We start from the raw sequence: 16,996 nt of genomic DNA, 5'->3' as shown, positions 1-16,996 counted from the left end.
GAAATTCAAATTCTTGTCCGGGAAAACCAGTGAATGATGACTGTCCTTTGCATGTGACATTGGTGAATTTAATAATATTTATACTCACACTTAGTTATTCTATGTCACAAATGAAGGCAAGGCATTTGGCAAGTAAATGAAGTAGCATTTGCTATGTTAAGGTATCAGTTTCCCAGATATCTTCCAATAAGCAAACAAGTCCAGAAAGTGTGAGAAATGTGTAAATTGATGGAGCCTCAGGTATTTTGACTTCAAGCCTATGAGTTTTACTTCGTATCATGTTGTCTTTTTCATGGTAACTGGCTCTCACATGGCAGATTTAATTTATGCTGCTCTGATATTTGCGGTGCTAATCTTACTTTATTTTCTTAATTTACTTCAAGAATGAGTTTTGCCTTATTTTGTTCCATTCTAAATTTAAAGACCAGAAATCGAAGAGGAACTGAAGAGCCTCTTGATGAAAGTGAAAAAGGAGAGTGAAAAAGCTGACTTAAAAGTTAACTTTCAAAAAACTAAGATCATGGCATCCAATTTCTTTACCTCATGGCAAATAGATGGGGAAACAATGGAAACAGTGACAGACTTTCTTTTTTTGGGCTCCAAGATCACTGCAGATGGTGACTGCAGCCATGAAATTAAAAGATGCTTGCTTCTTGGAAGAAAAGCTGTGATAAACCTAGGCAGCATATTAAAAAGCAGAGACATTAGTTTACCAACAAAGGTCCATATAGTCAAAGCTGTGGTCTTTCCAATAGTCATGTATGGATGTGAGAGTTGGACCATAAAGAAAGCTGGGTGCTGAAGAATTGCTGCTTTTGATCTGTGGTGTTGGAGAAGATTCTTGAGAGCCCCTTGGACAGCATGGAGATCAAACTGGTCAATCCTAAAGGAAATCAGTCCTGAATATTCATTGGAAGGACTGATGCTGAAGCTGCAATACTCTGGCTACCTGAGTGAAGAACTGATTCACTGGAAAAGACCCTGATGCTGGGAAAGATTGTAGACAGAGGAGAAGGGGGTGACAGAGGATGAGATGGTTGAATGACAACACCAGCTCGATGTACATGAGTTTGAGCAAGCTCCGGGAGTTGGTGATGGACAGGGAAGCCTGGCATCAGTGGGGTCGCAAAGAGTCAGACATGACTGAGCGACTGAACTGAAAATTTAAAGATGCAGGGGAAAGTCACACCAAGTTTGATTACCAGTATTATAAAGAAAAAATGATTTTTTAAAAAAAATATATGCTTACTTCCTCTTTTTCTTTAATAGGTATGTGAGAAAGCAAGCAGTCCCAAACTGGTAGAATTGTTACTGAATAGTGGATCTCGTGAGCAGGATGTTCGGAAAGCTCTGACAATCAGCATTGGGAAAGGCAACAGCCAAATAATCAGCTTACTCTTGAGGAGGCTTGCCCTGGATCTGGCCAATAATAGCATCTGTCTTGGAGGATTTTGTATGGGAAAAATTGAACCTTCCTGGCTTGGTCCTTTATTTCCAGATAAGACATCTTATTTAAGAAAAGAGACAAGTAAGGATTTCCAATCAACTTTTGTAGAAGGCTTAATTTTAGTAGAATTTTTAAAAATCATTAATCTTTTAGTTTTCATTCCATTTGGTGCAACTTAAGTCAAAAATATTGTAAAGGTTTGGCTTTTTTTTATTTTGATCATGAAATGCTTGAAATTGACATTATATTTAAGTTCCTTATGACCCAGCAAATCCATATTTTATAAAGATAAATCGAAACTGAGATCTTTCTGTGAGACTACTTTTCTTTGTTAAGTATTTTAGTTTTTATTATAAAATAATCTATGTGCCTTTAAGAATAGAAAAACTTAAATAGCATAAGGAAGAAAATAACAGTAACTTACTGTTTTACCTGTAGGTAATCAATGCAGATTATTTTTTTCCCTGGACTTGTTATACACTTACATATGAATTAAAATGTATGTGTAGAAATATACATATGTACTTTTCATTTTCAAGTTAGTATACTTTGCATTTCACTTAAGGATGTGTTTTCTAGTTAATATAGGTCTTGTACATAGTAAGTATGTTGATGACAGTTATCATTAGTATCTGTACTAGTGCATTTCAAATAGAAAAATTTGGTTATGAACTATATTGATAAGCATAGGTGGAAATAGGCATGTCACACATTATTGATATAAATTCAAATTGTCCTTTTGTAAGGAAAATTTGGCAGTATCCTTTAGTGTTATGGGGCTTCCCTGGTGGCTCAGATGGTAAAGAATCCACTTGCAATGCAGAAGACCCAAGTTTGAGTCCTGGATTGAGTCCCTGGAGAAGAAAATGGTCACCTACTCCAGTATTCTTGCCTGGAGAATTCCATGGATGGAGGGGATGGCATCACAGACTTAATGGACATGAGTTTGAGCAAACTACAGGACATAGTGAAGGACAAGGAAGTGTGGCATGCTGCAATTCAAGGGGTCGAAAAAAGTCTGACACGACCTAATGACTGAACAACAACAGTAATATTTTAAATGTATATCCATGTACTTTAATAAAGTACACGTAATTTAAAAAAAAATTGACATTTTAGGAATCAGTGAACTAAAATGGACCGGAATGCGTGAATTTAATTCAGATAAACATTATACCTACTACTGTGGGCAAGAATCCCTAGAAGAAACAGAGTAGCCCTCAAAGTCAATGAAAGTCCAAAATGCAGTACTTGGGTGCAATTTTAAAAATTACAGAATGATCTCTGTTCATTTCCAAGGCAAACCATTCAGTTTCAGTCCAGTTGCTCAGTAGTATCTGACTCTTTGTGACCCCATGGACTGTAGCATGCCAGGCCTCCTTTTTCATCACCAACTCCTGGAATTTACTCAAACCCATGTCCATTGTGTCAGTGATGCCATCAACCATCTCATCCTCCGTCATCCCCTTTTTCTCCCACCTTCAATCTTTCCCCAAATCAGGGTCCTTTCCAGCGAGTCAGTTTTATGCATCAGGTGGCCAAAGTATTGGAGCTTCAGCTTCAGCATCAGTCCTTCCAATGAATATTCAGAACTGATTTCCTTTAGGATGGACTGGTTGGATCTCCTTGCTGTCCAAACCATTCAATAGCACAGTAGTCACAGTAATCACAGCAAACCATATCACAGTAATCCAAATCTGTGTATGCCCCAAACACCAATGCAGAAGAAGCTAAAGTTGAACGGTTCTATGAAAACCTAAAAGACCTTCTAGAACCAACACCAAAAAAAGATGTCCTTTTCATCATAGGGGAATGGAATGCGAAAGTAGGAAGTCAAGAAATACCTGGAATAACAGGCAAGTTTAGCATTGTAGTACATAATGGAGCAGGGCAAAGGCTAACAGAGGTTTGCCAAGAGAACATACAGGTCATAGCAGACTCCTCTTCCAACAGCACAAGAGATGACTCTACACATGGACATCACCAGATGGTCAATACCAAAATCCAATTGATAATACTCTTTGCAGCCAAAGGTGGAGAAGTTCTATACAATCAGGAAAAACAAGACTGGGAACTGACTGTTGCGCAGATCTTGAACTCCTTATTGCCAAACTTGAACCTATATTGAAGAAAGAGGGGAAACCACTAAGCCATTCAGATATGACCTAGATCAGACCCCTTACAATTATACAGTGGAAGTGACAAACCGATTCAAGGGATAAGAGCTGATAGACAGAGTGCCTGAAGAAGTATGCAAAGATTCCTAACATTGTACAGGAGGCAGTGATCAAAACTATCCTCAAGAAAAAGAAATACAAAAATTGTTGTCTGAAGAGGCCTTAGGAATAGCTGTGAAAAGAAGAGAAGTGAAAGGCAAAGGAGACAAGGAAAGATATATCCACTTGAATGCAGATTTCCAGAGACTAGCAAGAAGAGATAAGAAAGCCTTCTTCAGTGATCAGTGCAAAGAAATAGAGAAAAACAATAGAATGGGAAAGACTAGAGATCTCTTCAAGAAAATTAGAGATACCAAGGGAACATTTCATGCAAAGATGGGCACAATAAAGGACAGAAATGGTATCGACCTACAGAAGCAGAAGATATTAAGAAGAGATGGCAAGAATACACAGAAGAACTAGAAAAAAAAAAGACCTTAATGACCCAGATAACCACAATGGTGTGATCACTCACCTAGAGCCAGACATCTTGGAGTGAGAAGTCAAGTGGGCCTTAAGAAGCATCGCTATGAACAAAACTAGTGGAGGCGATGGAATTCCTGCTGACCTATTTCAAATCCTAAAAGATGATGTTGTGAAAGTGCTTCACTCAATATGCATCAAGTTTGGAGAACTCAGCAGCGGCCACAGGACTGAAAAAGGTCAGTTTTCTTTCCAATCCCAAAGAAGGGCAATGCCAAAGAATGTTCCAGCTACCGGACAATTGTACTCATTTCACCTGCTAGCAATGTAGCAGGTGAAATTCTCCAAGCTACGCTTCAGAAGTACATGAATGGAGAAATTCCAGATGTTCAAGCTGGATTTAGAAAAGGCAGAGGCACCAGAAATCAAATTGCCAGCATCCATTGGATCATAAAAAAGCAAGAGAACTCCAGAAAAACATCTACTTCTGCTTCATTGAATACATGAAAGCCTTTGACTGTGTGGATGACAACAAACTATGGAAACTTCTTCAAGAGATGGGAATACCAGACCACCTTACCTGCCTCCTGGATATCTGTATTCAGGTGAAGAAGCAACAGTTAGAATTGGAAATGGAACAATGGACTGGTTCCAAATTGAGAAATTGTCAAGGCTGTATATTGTCACCCTGCTTATTTAACTTATATGCAGAGTACATCATATGAAATTCCAGGCTTGTTGAAGTACATGCTGGAATCAAGATTGCCAGAAGAAATATCCATACCCTCAAATATGGAGATGACACCACCTTCATGGCAGAAAGCAAAGAGAAACTAAAGAGCCTCTTGATGAAGGTGAAAGAGGAGAGTGAAAAAGCTGACTTAGAACTCAGCATTCAGAAAACAAAGATCATGGCATCCAGTTCCATCACTTCATGGCAAAAAATGGCTAAACAGTGGAAACAGTGACAGACTTTATTTTCTTGGCCTCCAAGATCACTGTAGATGGTGACTGTAGCCATGAAATTAAAAGACACTTGCTTCTTGGAAGAAAAGCTGTGATAAAGCTAGACAGAATATTAAATAAGAAGCAGAGACATTACTTTCCAACTTAAGTCTGTTAGTCAAAGCTGTAGTTTTTCCAGTATTCATGTATGGATGTGAGACTTGGACTATAAAGAAGGCTGAGTGTCAAAGAATTGATGCTCTTGAACTGTGTTGGAGAAGACTCGTGAGTGCAAGGAGATCAAACCAGTCGATCAGGAAATCAGTCTTGAATATTCATTGGAAGGACTGATTATGAAGCTCCAATACTTTGCCCACCTGGAGCGAAAAGCTGACTCATTAGAAAAGCCCCTGTTGCTGTGAAAAACTGGGCAGGAGGAGAAGGGGATGACAGAGGACGAGATGGGTGAATGGCATCACTGACTCAATGGACAGGAATTTGAGCAAGGTCTGGGAGATGGTGAAGGACAGGGAAGCCTGGCCTGCTGCAGTCCATGAAGTTGCAGAGAGAGGAACATGACTGAGCGACTGAACAACAACATGTGTACTTTTTTGATCAAATAATGTAGTGATAGGATCCATGATGCAGCATTCTTAAAGCGCACAAAAAATTATGTTCAAGGATGCACATTAAAATATTGTTCACAATGACAAAAAATCAGGGAAAAAATCTAAATATTTCCCGAAGAAACTATTCAGGTTAATAACAAATTGATATATTCATACAGTGTAACGCTTTGCAATCACTGAGAGCAAAGCACCTTGCAAATCCAAACGTCCAGTGACAGAATGCATTCTTAAGGGGAAAAAAAAAGCAGAGAACAGTGTTTTTTTTTTATTAATAGTATTGGTGAAAACACGGTTGGGCTATGGTAGCCATACATTTTGAATATGAGAATAGTATGTCTGAAAAAACAATCCAGAAATGGATTCTCTGATTGCTTTTGGGGACCTTGGGAACTAATGAGACGCGGTTGGATTCCACGCTTTGTCATTTCATCCAGTCTCATGGCAACAACCTGCTTAACTTTAACCTTTGTTTTCTGATGGAAAGGAATTGAGGACCCTTTGAAGATATGAAGGGAGATTTACATTCAGAATACTCCTGTATTCTTCTGGTTCTGTATGAAATTTTTCACAAGTACTGACAAGTGTTTCCTAATATTGCAGGGCATAACTTTAATTTTTTTGACAGCTGGTCTGAGTAAAAAATATTTTGAATTCAAAGCTTTAATGTGTTTTCCAGGTTGTACTTGACTGAATTATGTACACATGTTACAATGTGAGCTATAAGAGTAACATTTGAAGAAAATTTCCAGGGTATATTTAGGACAATGAGAACTATGCCAACTTATTTATTCATTATAGTGCTTAATATAATATTCAGTAAAATAGCAAGTTAATTTTGAAATTTTATCAAATTTCTTAGTAGACTGAATCACTTTTCAAGTAGTTTATAAAAATAAGAATATCATTTATTACTTCTGTGTCCTAAGTATTATTCTAAAAATTTTATGTGCATCATTTCCTTTAATTTTTTCTGTAATCCTGTGCTGTGTGTACTGTTGTCTTCACTTCCCAGTTAGAATGCTGACACTCAGGCAGCTTGTACAACTTGCAAGTAACTTGAACACAGGACTGTCAGGCTTCAACGTCCAGGCCCCTTCATGAGTCAAGTTAGTTTTACAATGGTTCATTTTTGTCACCTATATGAAAGCTTTGTGTAAATTTTTCTGACTTTTAAAAAATTTAAGTTTATTACCTGCTACTTTATAGAATATTATGATTGTGAAGTGCCTTTAAGAATAAAAATTTCTCTTTAACAGTATGAAACTATATAAAGAACTTTGATATGTTTATATTTGTGTAATTAGTGATTTCTAAGAAGTTGTTGATATATCTTTATTCTTAGATATAGGATCCACCCTGGCAAGGATGGTGCTCAGATATCAGATGAAAAGTTCTGTGGAGGAAGGAGCTGGCTCAAGCAGCAATGGGAATTTTTCTGAAGAAATGGTTGATAAACTTGATGAATGGACCTTCATTCCTGAGTCTTACATTGACAGTGTGTTTGGTCAAAGTGATGACCTGGATAGTGAAGGTGACTATTTCAAAACAGTTGTTCCCTTTATTCTTTTATATATATATATATGAAGTGAAGTGAAGTTGCTCAGTCGTGTCCAACTCTTTGTGACCCCATGGACTGTAGCCCGCCAGGCTCCTCCATCCATGGGATTTTCTAGGCAAGAGGACTGGAGTGGGTTGCCATTTCCTTCTCCAGGGGATCTTCCTGACCCAGGGATTGAACCTGGGTCTCCCGCCCTGCGGGCAGATGCTTTACCATCTGAGCCACCAGGGGAGCCCATATATATATATATATATATATACATATATATATACACATATATATGTGTATATATGTATGTATGTGTGTATATGTATACACACACACACACACACACACACACACACTCTGGCATGGAACAATGGAAATAGAGACAAAAACCTAATTTACTTCATTTGCAAAAACTTGAGGAAAACTGTATTCATTAGTTAATGCTTACTGTTACTTAACCATTAGTTGAGGCAATGAAGAAAATACATCTCTACACATTTAAGTGTTATTGTACTCCCCCAAATCAGTGAATGGTGGCTATTGCAGTGAAAACGCTGACTCAGACTTGAATTGGATTTCATATTCCATCACTGCCTAGAACCTTTTGTGGTTTGTGTAAACCTGTTACCCTTATTAAAGGTAGTGTTGCTAACCTTCCAGGATTATTTATAGGAATTTGGAAAAATGTATGTAAAGTGTCTGAGAGAGTGCTTGCAAATAGAAAGTACACTATAAATATTTTTATGTTTACTAGAATTAAAAATAATATTTTAATAACTCATGAGATAAAAAATTGACATGAGAAAATATTAATGACAGTGATTAATGCTGACCTTTAACATAATGCAGTTTGGTAAAAATGGGTGAGGTAATTTTTTAAAAATAGTATGATTAGTATGATTGAAAACTTTGGGTGATAGAATAAACGTATTTGAGAAGGCGGTAAGTAAGGATTATTCCAAAAATTTTATGTCTCAAGTTCAAGTATTTTTAGAAACCAATTTTATTGAGACATAATTAACATAAAGTAAAATATGCACATTTTAAGTGTATGTTTTCATTTATATATCCATGTAATCATCACCACTGTTAAGTTACACAACATTTCTGTCATCCAAAAAAGTCCCTTTACATGCCTCTTCCAAAAAACCTGCCCCCCACCGCTGGTCTGCTTTATGTCACAGTATACTAAATTAGTATTTTCTCAACTTTCATATAAAAAGGATATCTATTTATCTCTGGCTGTTTTCTGAAGTGGTTATGCCATCAGCAATATACGAAAATTCTAGCTTCTCTAAATGTTCATCACACTATGTTATTTAGTATTACGTGTCAGTTTAATTTTAGCCATTCTACTGAGGGTGTAGTCCTAGCACATTTGGGCTTAATTTTCATTTCCCTGTAAACTACTGATATTGAGATTATTTTCATGTTTTTATTGACCATTCATATATTTTATTTTCAGTGTCTGTTCAGATCATTGTTAATTTTTAGTTGTGTTATTGTCTTATTATGTTATTATAAGAGTTCTTTATATATTCTTAGTAGAAGTCCTTTGACAGATATATGAACTATAAATATTTTCTATCAGTTATAGCTTGTCTTTTTTATTTTATTGATATTTTTCAAAGAGCAGAATTGTTAAATTTTAAAAACTGCAGTGTTTCAGTTTTTTCTTTTTTGATTTGTGTTGTTTTTATATCATTTAAGAAATCTTTTCCTATCTCAAATTTGTGAATATTTTCTCCTGTGTTTTCTTATAGAAATATGAAAATCTTAGCTTTTACCTTTAGGTCTATAATCCATTTTAAATTAATTTTGATATATAGTATTAGTGAAGAATTGACATTTACTTTTTTCCACATAGATATTCAGTTGTTTTAACATAATTTGTTGAATATACTTTATTTCCTTGTTGAGTTAATGGCATGTTTGTCTAATTTAATTGACCATATAGATGTTATTCTATTTATGCATTCTTTATTCTGTGCAATTGATTTAGATCATTATCCAAAGCCATACTCTCTTGACTACTTTAGCTTAATAGCAGGTCTTAAAATCTGGTAGTATAAGTTCTCTGGTGGTATTCTTTTTGAAAATTGTTCTTATTATACTAGTTTGTTTGCATTTCCATATATTACATTTTGAATCAATTAATTTTATGCTAGGATTTTTATTAGAATTAAATCTACATTTAATATAAAATTTATGTATAATATATTATTGTTATATAATACAGGATTGTTGTGGTCCTTTAATGGACCAGAACTTGGGGTACAGAGTTGACCGATAAGAAAAGAAGGAAGAAAAGAGGCTTATATTCCCTAGTTTACACAGTATGACAATATAACTCTAGGACAAAGAGCACCGTCTACGTAGGCTCAGGGTGCCCTCTCGAAGAGGCCTTGAAAGCCCAGGCAAATAAGTAGACACGATGGACACCTGTGCTCTGTGGAAACAGCCTGAAACGGAGAGAGGGAGAGAGGGAGAGAGCGAGAGAGAGAGAGAAAATGAGGAAAGACACGGGGACCAGTGCTCTGTGGAACAAAGGCATTTATTCAACATATTGTGGGCATATATATACTCTCTTACCAGATAGCCCTTTTTAGCAGAGATAGGGATCAAAAGTCTAACAAGTCGTCTAGAAAGCCGGAGGTTAGAATTATTCTCTAGAGAGGAGGTTGTAACTGTTACTTTACATATCAGAAAGGAGGAGACTTGTAAATGGCTGCTGTTCACCATGTGGAATTTCCATATGAATGAGATACATGAATTTCTATTATCCCCGAAAGCCGGCTTGCCAGCTCTCTGGCACCTGTATTCAGGTGCTGTTAAGGAACATAGAATTCATGCAAGACTGAAAACAGCACACAGGAAGCCTCCTGTTAAATGTGTCCTGACACAGAATTAACATCAATAAAAATTTCTTTAGATTAAATCTATAAATAAATGAGAGAACTGATGTTTTAATGAGTCTGCTGAGATAAAAATGTAGTATTTATTTCTGTTTATTTGTATTTAAATTTCTCTCCCCAGTGTTGGGTATTGCATGTTTTTTGATGCTATTGTAAATAGTATTGTTTTTAAATTCATTTCCAATAATTCATTCACTGCTGGTTTACAGAAATGTGGTTGATTTCTTTGTACATTAATGTATTCTGTGGGCTTGCAAAACTCTTGAGTTCTAACAGCTTTTTGTTGACTCCATCGATTTTTTTCTATGTTCACGATAATGCCATTTGCTAAAAAAGGTTTATTTCTTCCATTCTAATCTGTCTTTTAAAATGTTTCCATGTCTTGTTGTTGAATAGATAGTGGTAAGAGTAGGCATTGTTCCCTGATTTCCAAACTTAGAGGGAAAGCATTCAGTATCTCATCATTAAGTATGATGTTATCGTTTTGTTTTTTTTTAATAGATACACTTCCTCAAGTTAAGGAAGCTCATTTCTAGTAATTATTTGCGGAGACTTTTTATCATATTGGGTGTTGGAAAATGCTTTTCTGCATCTGTTGCAATGTGCATATTTTCTCCCTTTATTCTGTTATTTAGTTTATTACCATGATTTTCTCCAGTATTCTTGCCTGGAGAATCCCAGGGACTGCGGAACCTGGTGGATGCCGTCTATGCAGTCGCACATAGTCGGACACGACTGAAGCGACTTAGCAGCAGCAGCAGCATGATTTTCTCATGTTAAACCAAATGTGTTTTTCTGGGATACATCTCACTTGGTTATGATGTGTTATTCTTTTAAAATATTATTTGATTTGATTTTCTAAAATTTCATTAAGGATATTGCGTCTGTGAAGGATATTGGTCTGTAGTTTTGTTTCCTTGTAACTATGAGAGTAATGCTAGCTTCTTGAAATGAATTGAAAATTGCTCCTGACTCCACTGTTTTCTGAAAGGTTTTTTATAGGAGAGGTCTTATTCTTAAATGTTTAGTAGAATTCATTAGTAAAGCCTTGTATATTAGGAATATATTTTTGGTGCAGAGAGGGAATATTTTTAATTATAAAAGTAATCAATTTATGTTTATTTTGATTTTCTATTATTTCTTTTGTCAGTTTTTATAATTTGAAACTTTCAAGAAATCTGTCCTCTTTATATGTTACCAGTTTGTTTAATGATATTTATAATAATTCTCTTATTATCCTGTTAATGTTTATATGATCATTAGTGATATCTGATCTTTAATTCTTGACATTGATAGTTTTTGTCTTTCTTTTTTTTCCCCTTCTTCAGTCTCACTTAAGATTTATCAATTTTATTGATCTTTTTCAAAGAATCAAGTTTTTGCTTCATTTGTTTTCCTTTCTGTCCATGAGTCTGCCCTGGAACTCCCATCTAAGTTAATCTTCATGAACACTGATCTCCATTTCCTCATCTCAGGAAAGCCACTGGGCTTTGTTTAAATTCCTTTTCACTGCCCATGGCCCTTAAATTGCCTACAGGCAGGAAGCTAGTGTGCCTGAAAGTTTCACATAATTTGTTTTCATTCTTTCAGGGATTATACAGCCCTACACTGTCTGCAGTCCAATATCTGTGTGTTTGTGTGTGTGTGTGTGTGTGTGTGTGTGTGTGTGCTGTCAGTCACTCAGTTGTATCCGACTCTGTGATCCCATGGACTGTAGCCCACCAGGCTCCTCTGTCCATGGAATTTTCCAGACAAGAATACTGGAATGGGTTGCCAATTCCTACTCCAGGGGATTGAGCCCGTGTCTTTTGCATCTCCTGCACTGGCAGGCACCACCTGGGAAGCCCAAAGGAAGTTTGGTCAAGGAACCTTAGGCATCCAACTGATTCTAAGTTAGCCTGTTGTTTAGTAGCTAAGTTGTGTCTTGTTCTTTTGTGACGCCGTGGACTGTAGCCCACCAGACTCCTTTGTCCATGGGATTTCCCAGGCAAAAATACTGGAGTAGGTTGCCATTTCCTTCTCTAGGGGATCTTCCCAACCCAGAGATCAAACCCACGTCTCCTGCTTTGACAGGCAGATTCTTGACCACTGAGCTACTGGGCAGCCCATGTCTGAAACCAATTATTTTAAAAAAATTGCCCAACTTTCTGGTTATTTGTTGTGGGGAGGTTAAGTTCAGTGTTTGTTATATCATCAGGGCTGAAAGAAGAATTCTCTTTAAGTGTTTTTAAATAAAGGATAACATCAGAAATGCAACTGTAAAACGAATTGATTTTGGTTAGGTAAATTTGACAATTCGTTTTGACACAGTTTTTATGCTTCAAAGATAAAAGAGTGATAGAATTTAAAACAGCATGGTTCTCAAAAGTGGCTCTACATTATTTATCCTTAAAATATAACTTAGCATTGATCCTTATTTTCTTGAAAGTCCATAATTTTAAAAGCAATTCTCACCTCTCTCTCAAAACAATACTGCCAGCTAAACTCATTCTATTTATTTTAATGTCATTTCATAAATTAAGCTACACAATATGTAATTAAATAAAAATCTACTTAAACTTGCTGAATGTCAAAGTGTGATTCCAATATTTAAAACAAGATTTGAAAATTTTCTAAGAAAAATTCAGAGAACTAGGAGAGAATAACACTGATCAGATTTATGTATAAACTTTCTCGGCTTCCATGTATTAATTTTAGCACTTGTAACTAGACTACTTTTTTCTACTTGGCTTTTTCCTGCCATACTGTGAGCTCGCTTAAGGCCTGGATTACTTTTCCTGTTTATCTTTATCCTGCACTTACTCAGCTTCTAGTCTTGTGACAGCCATTCAGTAAATAGTTGTGGATGAAAAAAATGTTGAATTTGAAAATGAAAAGCCAGCATAGTTTATCGTTTCTACTTTAAAGATGTTACAAAAGGAATTGGGTAAATTCCATTCATGAAAATGTGCTTAAAAATGTTTTGTGATTGAACTATGATGCTAGCATCTTATGATTAGGTCAGAATTTTTGACTTGCCTTTATGTTATTGTTTAAAAATAGGAAGTGAAGGCTCATTTCTTGTGAAAAAGAAATCAAATTCAATTAGTGTAGGAGAATTTTACCAAGATCCTGCCTTGCAGCGTTGCTCACCAAATTTGCAAAGACATTCCTGTTCATTGGTAAGTTATATTGTAAAAACTGTAGTTAAATATTGTATATCTTGTTTGACATTCTTTTAATAACTGAAATTGTGTGTCAAAGCTAGATACAGAAATTCCCTAATGTGTGAAAGTGCTTTCTCTCTGTATGTATATGAAGTGAAAGTGAAAGTTGCTCAGTCATTCTTTGGGATCCCACGGACTATACAGTCCATGGAATTCTCTAGGCCAGAATACTGGAGTAGGTAGCCTTTCTCTTTTCTAGGAGATCTTCCCAACCCAGGTATTAAACCCAGGTCTCTCTCATATTGCAGGCAGATTCTTTACCAGCTGAGCCACTATATATGTATACATATACACACACATACACACGCACACACACACATGCATATGTATCTGTGTGTCTGTGCATACACGCATGCATATGCTATTTTGAATTTACGATTGTAGACTTTTGAGCATGTCTGGGGCATATATGTGTTCTGTACATTTTGAAATAGTTATATTCTTTTTTCTTCGTAGAGCATCATGTCTGTGGAGCACAGACTAGGTCTGTGTCTTATGGTGTGTCTTGGTTCCATGAATACTTTAGCTATTAATAATAATCTTACAGTGGTAGTGGCTTAGTCACTAAATTGTGTTCGAGACTTGCAACCCTATGGACTGTAACCCGCCAGGCTCCACTGTCCATGATATTTCCCAGGCAAGAATATTAGAGTGTGTTGCCATTTCCTTTTCCAGGGGATCTTCCCAAGCCAGGGATTGAACCAGGTCTCCTGTATTGCAGGCGGATTCTTTACCGACTGAGCCACCAGGGAAGCCCAGTAATCTTATTGGGGCCTCCTAAAGAAATCAGCTAGGAAAATGTTCTCTTTGCTCTAAACAGTGATGGTAATTTTATTATAAATGTTTATTTGTTTAATAGGGACCCATTTTTGATCATGAAGATTTACTAAAGAGAAAAAGAAAAATATTTTCATCAGATGATTCACTCAGTAAGTAGTTGAAAGTAATCATAAGTAAATAGATGTTTTGAGCAGAATATACCACTTTGTTAAATTTCCTCTGATTATTCAAATTTTCTTGGTAGCAATTTCATCATATATAACCTTCAATCTTATTTACCTAGTGATTCCATAGAAATCATTCTGTAGAAAAATGAAACACAACTATAAATTTAAAATTTAAACTTTTATGATGTTATACCAGACACTTTTTATCCTTCCTGCTGTTTTCCTAAAACATAAATAAAACCCTCCACCAGTGCCACTCTTAATGTTCTTCTCTAGGTCTGTTGTTTTTTATGCTACTTAAACTGCCTGATTTAATATTTTTTATTTACTTCCATGTCTGACACTGGAATAAAAATTTCATAGTTTGGTTTTCTATTCCAGTGCCTTGAAGAGAACCTGACGCTGGTAGATGATCAATAAGCATTTACCGAGTAAACTTAAATTACTTGCTTATATCTCCATTGTTTGTTTTTGACAAAAGGAGCATCAAAATTCCAGTCCCATATGAGGCATTCAGAGAGCATTTCTTCCCTGCCTTCTGAGAGAGAATATATTACATCATTAGACCTTTCAGCAAATGAACTAAGAGATGTTGATGCCCTGAGCCAGAACTCCTGTATAAGTGGTCATTTGGAGCATCTTGAAAAGCTGGAGCTTCACCAGAATGCACTCACAAGTTTTCCACAACAACTATGTGAAGTAAATTTAATTTATCCTTATAATTCTCAGGATATTTCAAGAGCATCTGCATTTGTATCTAAGTTGTATGCTTAAATATTTAAAAATAAGGCTCTACTTTTGTGTCATTGGACAGTAATTCCTCCATTGTTCTGGTTGTTACACAAGTATCTTAGTTTATGTGATCTTTCAGATGCATCTTTGGGGGCAGACAGTGGAAATGGAAATCTGATTAAAAAGGAATTCTAGGTTCTGTCCTTATGATTCATGGTATGTATTAAAGTCTGGCAAGGTTGCATGTTGATTATGCCTATAATTATTTAATTCTAGTAAGACAACTTAAACTGTTTAAATTAAATTAGGTCTGGTTTGATGGTCCTGACTTTGTTCAGCTACCAACTGTATGACAATAAGAACATATCACTTCGGCTGCTCTAGGCCCTCATTTTCTTGTCTGCAAAACAAAGAGGCTCAACTAAACTATCTACAAGGCCTTTAAATCTTAATAAAGTTTTAAAATTATATGTACCTTAAAAATTGATTTTTATGCTCAAAATTCCTATTTTATAGCAATTAAATTTTAAAGTAATCTGCTGATAGGGTAATCCTCTACTTACTTTGTTCATCATTTTTATGTACTATAGATTAGAATTCAAAGAAGATATGCTTACAAATTAAAATGATCCTAATACTGACTTTTAAATTATTAAATGAATTCTTGGATTGAACTGCAAAGTTTGATAAAGGATTATATGCTTTTTAAAAACTAGTTTTGTTGCAGGTGCATTTCTCCTTTTTCTAACTTATAAAATTTACCATAATTTTGATACTTTAAAAGCAGAATTGTATGATTTTTAAATATATTTAAGTGATATCTTTCTCTTAAAGTTTGTGTATCTGAAGAGAGAGAAGAAAGGTGATCCCTACCTACCCCCACCACAATGTCTCAAATATGGCCCCTCTCTATCCTCCTTTTACCTGACTAAATCTTCCAAGTTACAGGGGCTCACTTTAGATTCAATCTCCAGGATAGGTTGGATACCATCTGGTTTACATTTCTGTGGCACCTACTCTTTTTCCTCCAATGCTCACAATATAAATTTGAATCTAAGGTATATTGTCCTCACTGAGTTGTAAACTCCTTGAGAACAGAAACTGATTCAGCCTGTTCATGTCTACCCATTCATGTCTACCCTCAGTGCCTAGTAAGTATAGTAGAGGCTGTATAGATGATTACTGAAGTAATTTGTGAAGAAACTAACGACTGACACTTTGCTGACAGTCAATAAATATTTAATAAATAGTAAGTAAAGGAAAACTAGAGTTTAGCCTAGCTAAAACAAAGAGAATATGAAGAGAACATGGCTTTTATATATAAATATATAATATAAATATTTATAAATGCCATTTATATATTATAAATAATATTTATATTATACATTAGGGCATTTAAAGATTCTGTAGTCAGCAAAAACAAGACCTGGAGCTGACTGTGGCTCAGATCATGAACTCCATATTGCAGAATTCAAACTTAAATTGAAGAAAGTAGGGAAAACCACTAGGCCATTCAGGTATGACCTAAATCAATCCCTTATGATTATACAGTGGAAGTGACAGACAGATTCAAGGGATTAGATCTGATAGACAGAATGCCTGAAGAATTATTGATGGAAGTTCACAACATTGTACAGGGGGCAGTGGTCAAAACCATCCCCAAGAAGAAATGCAAAAAGGCAAAAGAGTTGTCTGAGGAGGACTTACAAATAACTGAGAAAAGAAGAGAAGCAAAAGGCAAAGGAGAAAACAAAAGATATACCCATCTGAATGCAGAGTTCCAAAGAATAGCAAGGAGAGATAAGAAAGCCTTCCTCAATGAACAATGCAGAGAAACAGAGGAAAACAATAGAATGGGAAAGACTAGAGATATCTTCAAGAAAAATAGAGGTACCAAGGGAACAATCATGCAAAGATGGGCACAATAAAGAACAGAAATGATACAGACCTAACAGAAGAAGAAGATATTAAGAAGAGGTGGTAAGAATAC

The 16,996-nt window shown here is 35.7% G+C and overlaps 1 protein-coding gene across 4 annotated transcripts in view; it reads left to right on the top strand.

Moving 5' to 3' along the window:
• LRRK2 (leucine rich repeat kinase 2) overlaps window positions 1–16,996 on the top strand; it is a 197,008-nt gene that overhangs the window by 73,541 nt on the left and 106,471 nt on the right. For all 4 annotated transcript variants that reach the window (XM_081594156.1, XM_081594153.1, XM_081594154.1 and 1 more), the window contains exons 19-23: window positions 1,270–1,528; window positions 7,003–7,191; window positions 13,164–13,282; window positions 14,187–14,256; window positions 14,756–14,973. In XM_081594156.1, the coding sequence (XP_081450282.1) occupies window positions 1,270–1,528; window positions 7,003–7,191; window positions 13,164–13,282; window positions 14,187–14,256; window positions 14,756–14,973 (855 nt within the window). The remainder of the gene's footprint in view (window positions 1–1,269; window positions 1,529–7,002; window positions 7,192–13,163; window positions 13,283–14,186; window positions 14,257–14,755; window positions 14,974–16,996) is intronic.

Source organism: Giraffa tippelskirchi, chromosome 4 (genome assembly GCF_054371585.1).
Source record: "Giraffa tippelskirchi isolate mGirTip1 chromosome 4, T2T-mGirTip1v1.2.pri, whole genome shotgun sequence".
Taxonomy (NCBI): Eukaryota; Metazoa; Chordata; class Mammalia; order Artiodactyla; family Giraffidae; genus Giraffa; species Giraffa tippelskirchi.
Note: the sequence above shows the minus strand (reverse complement) of the source record. Positions and strands in the feature narration are given on the sequence as shown.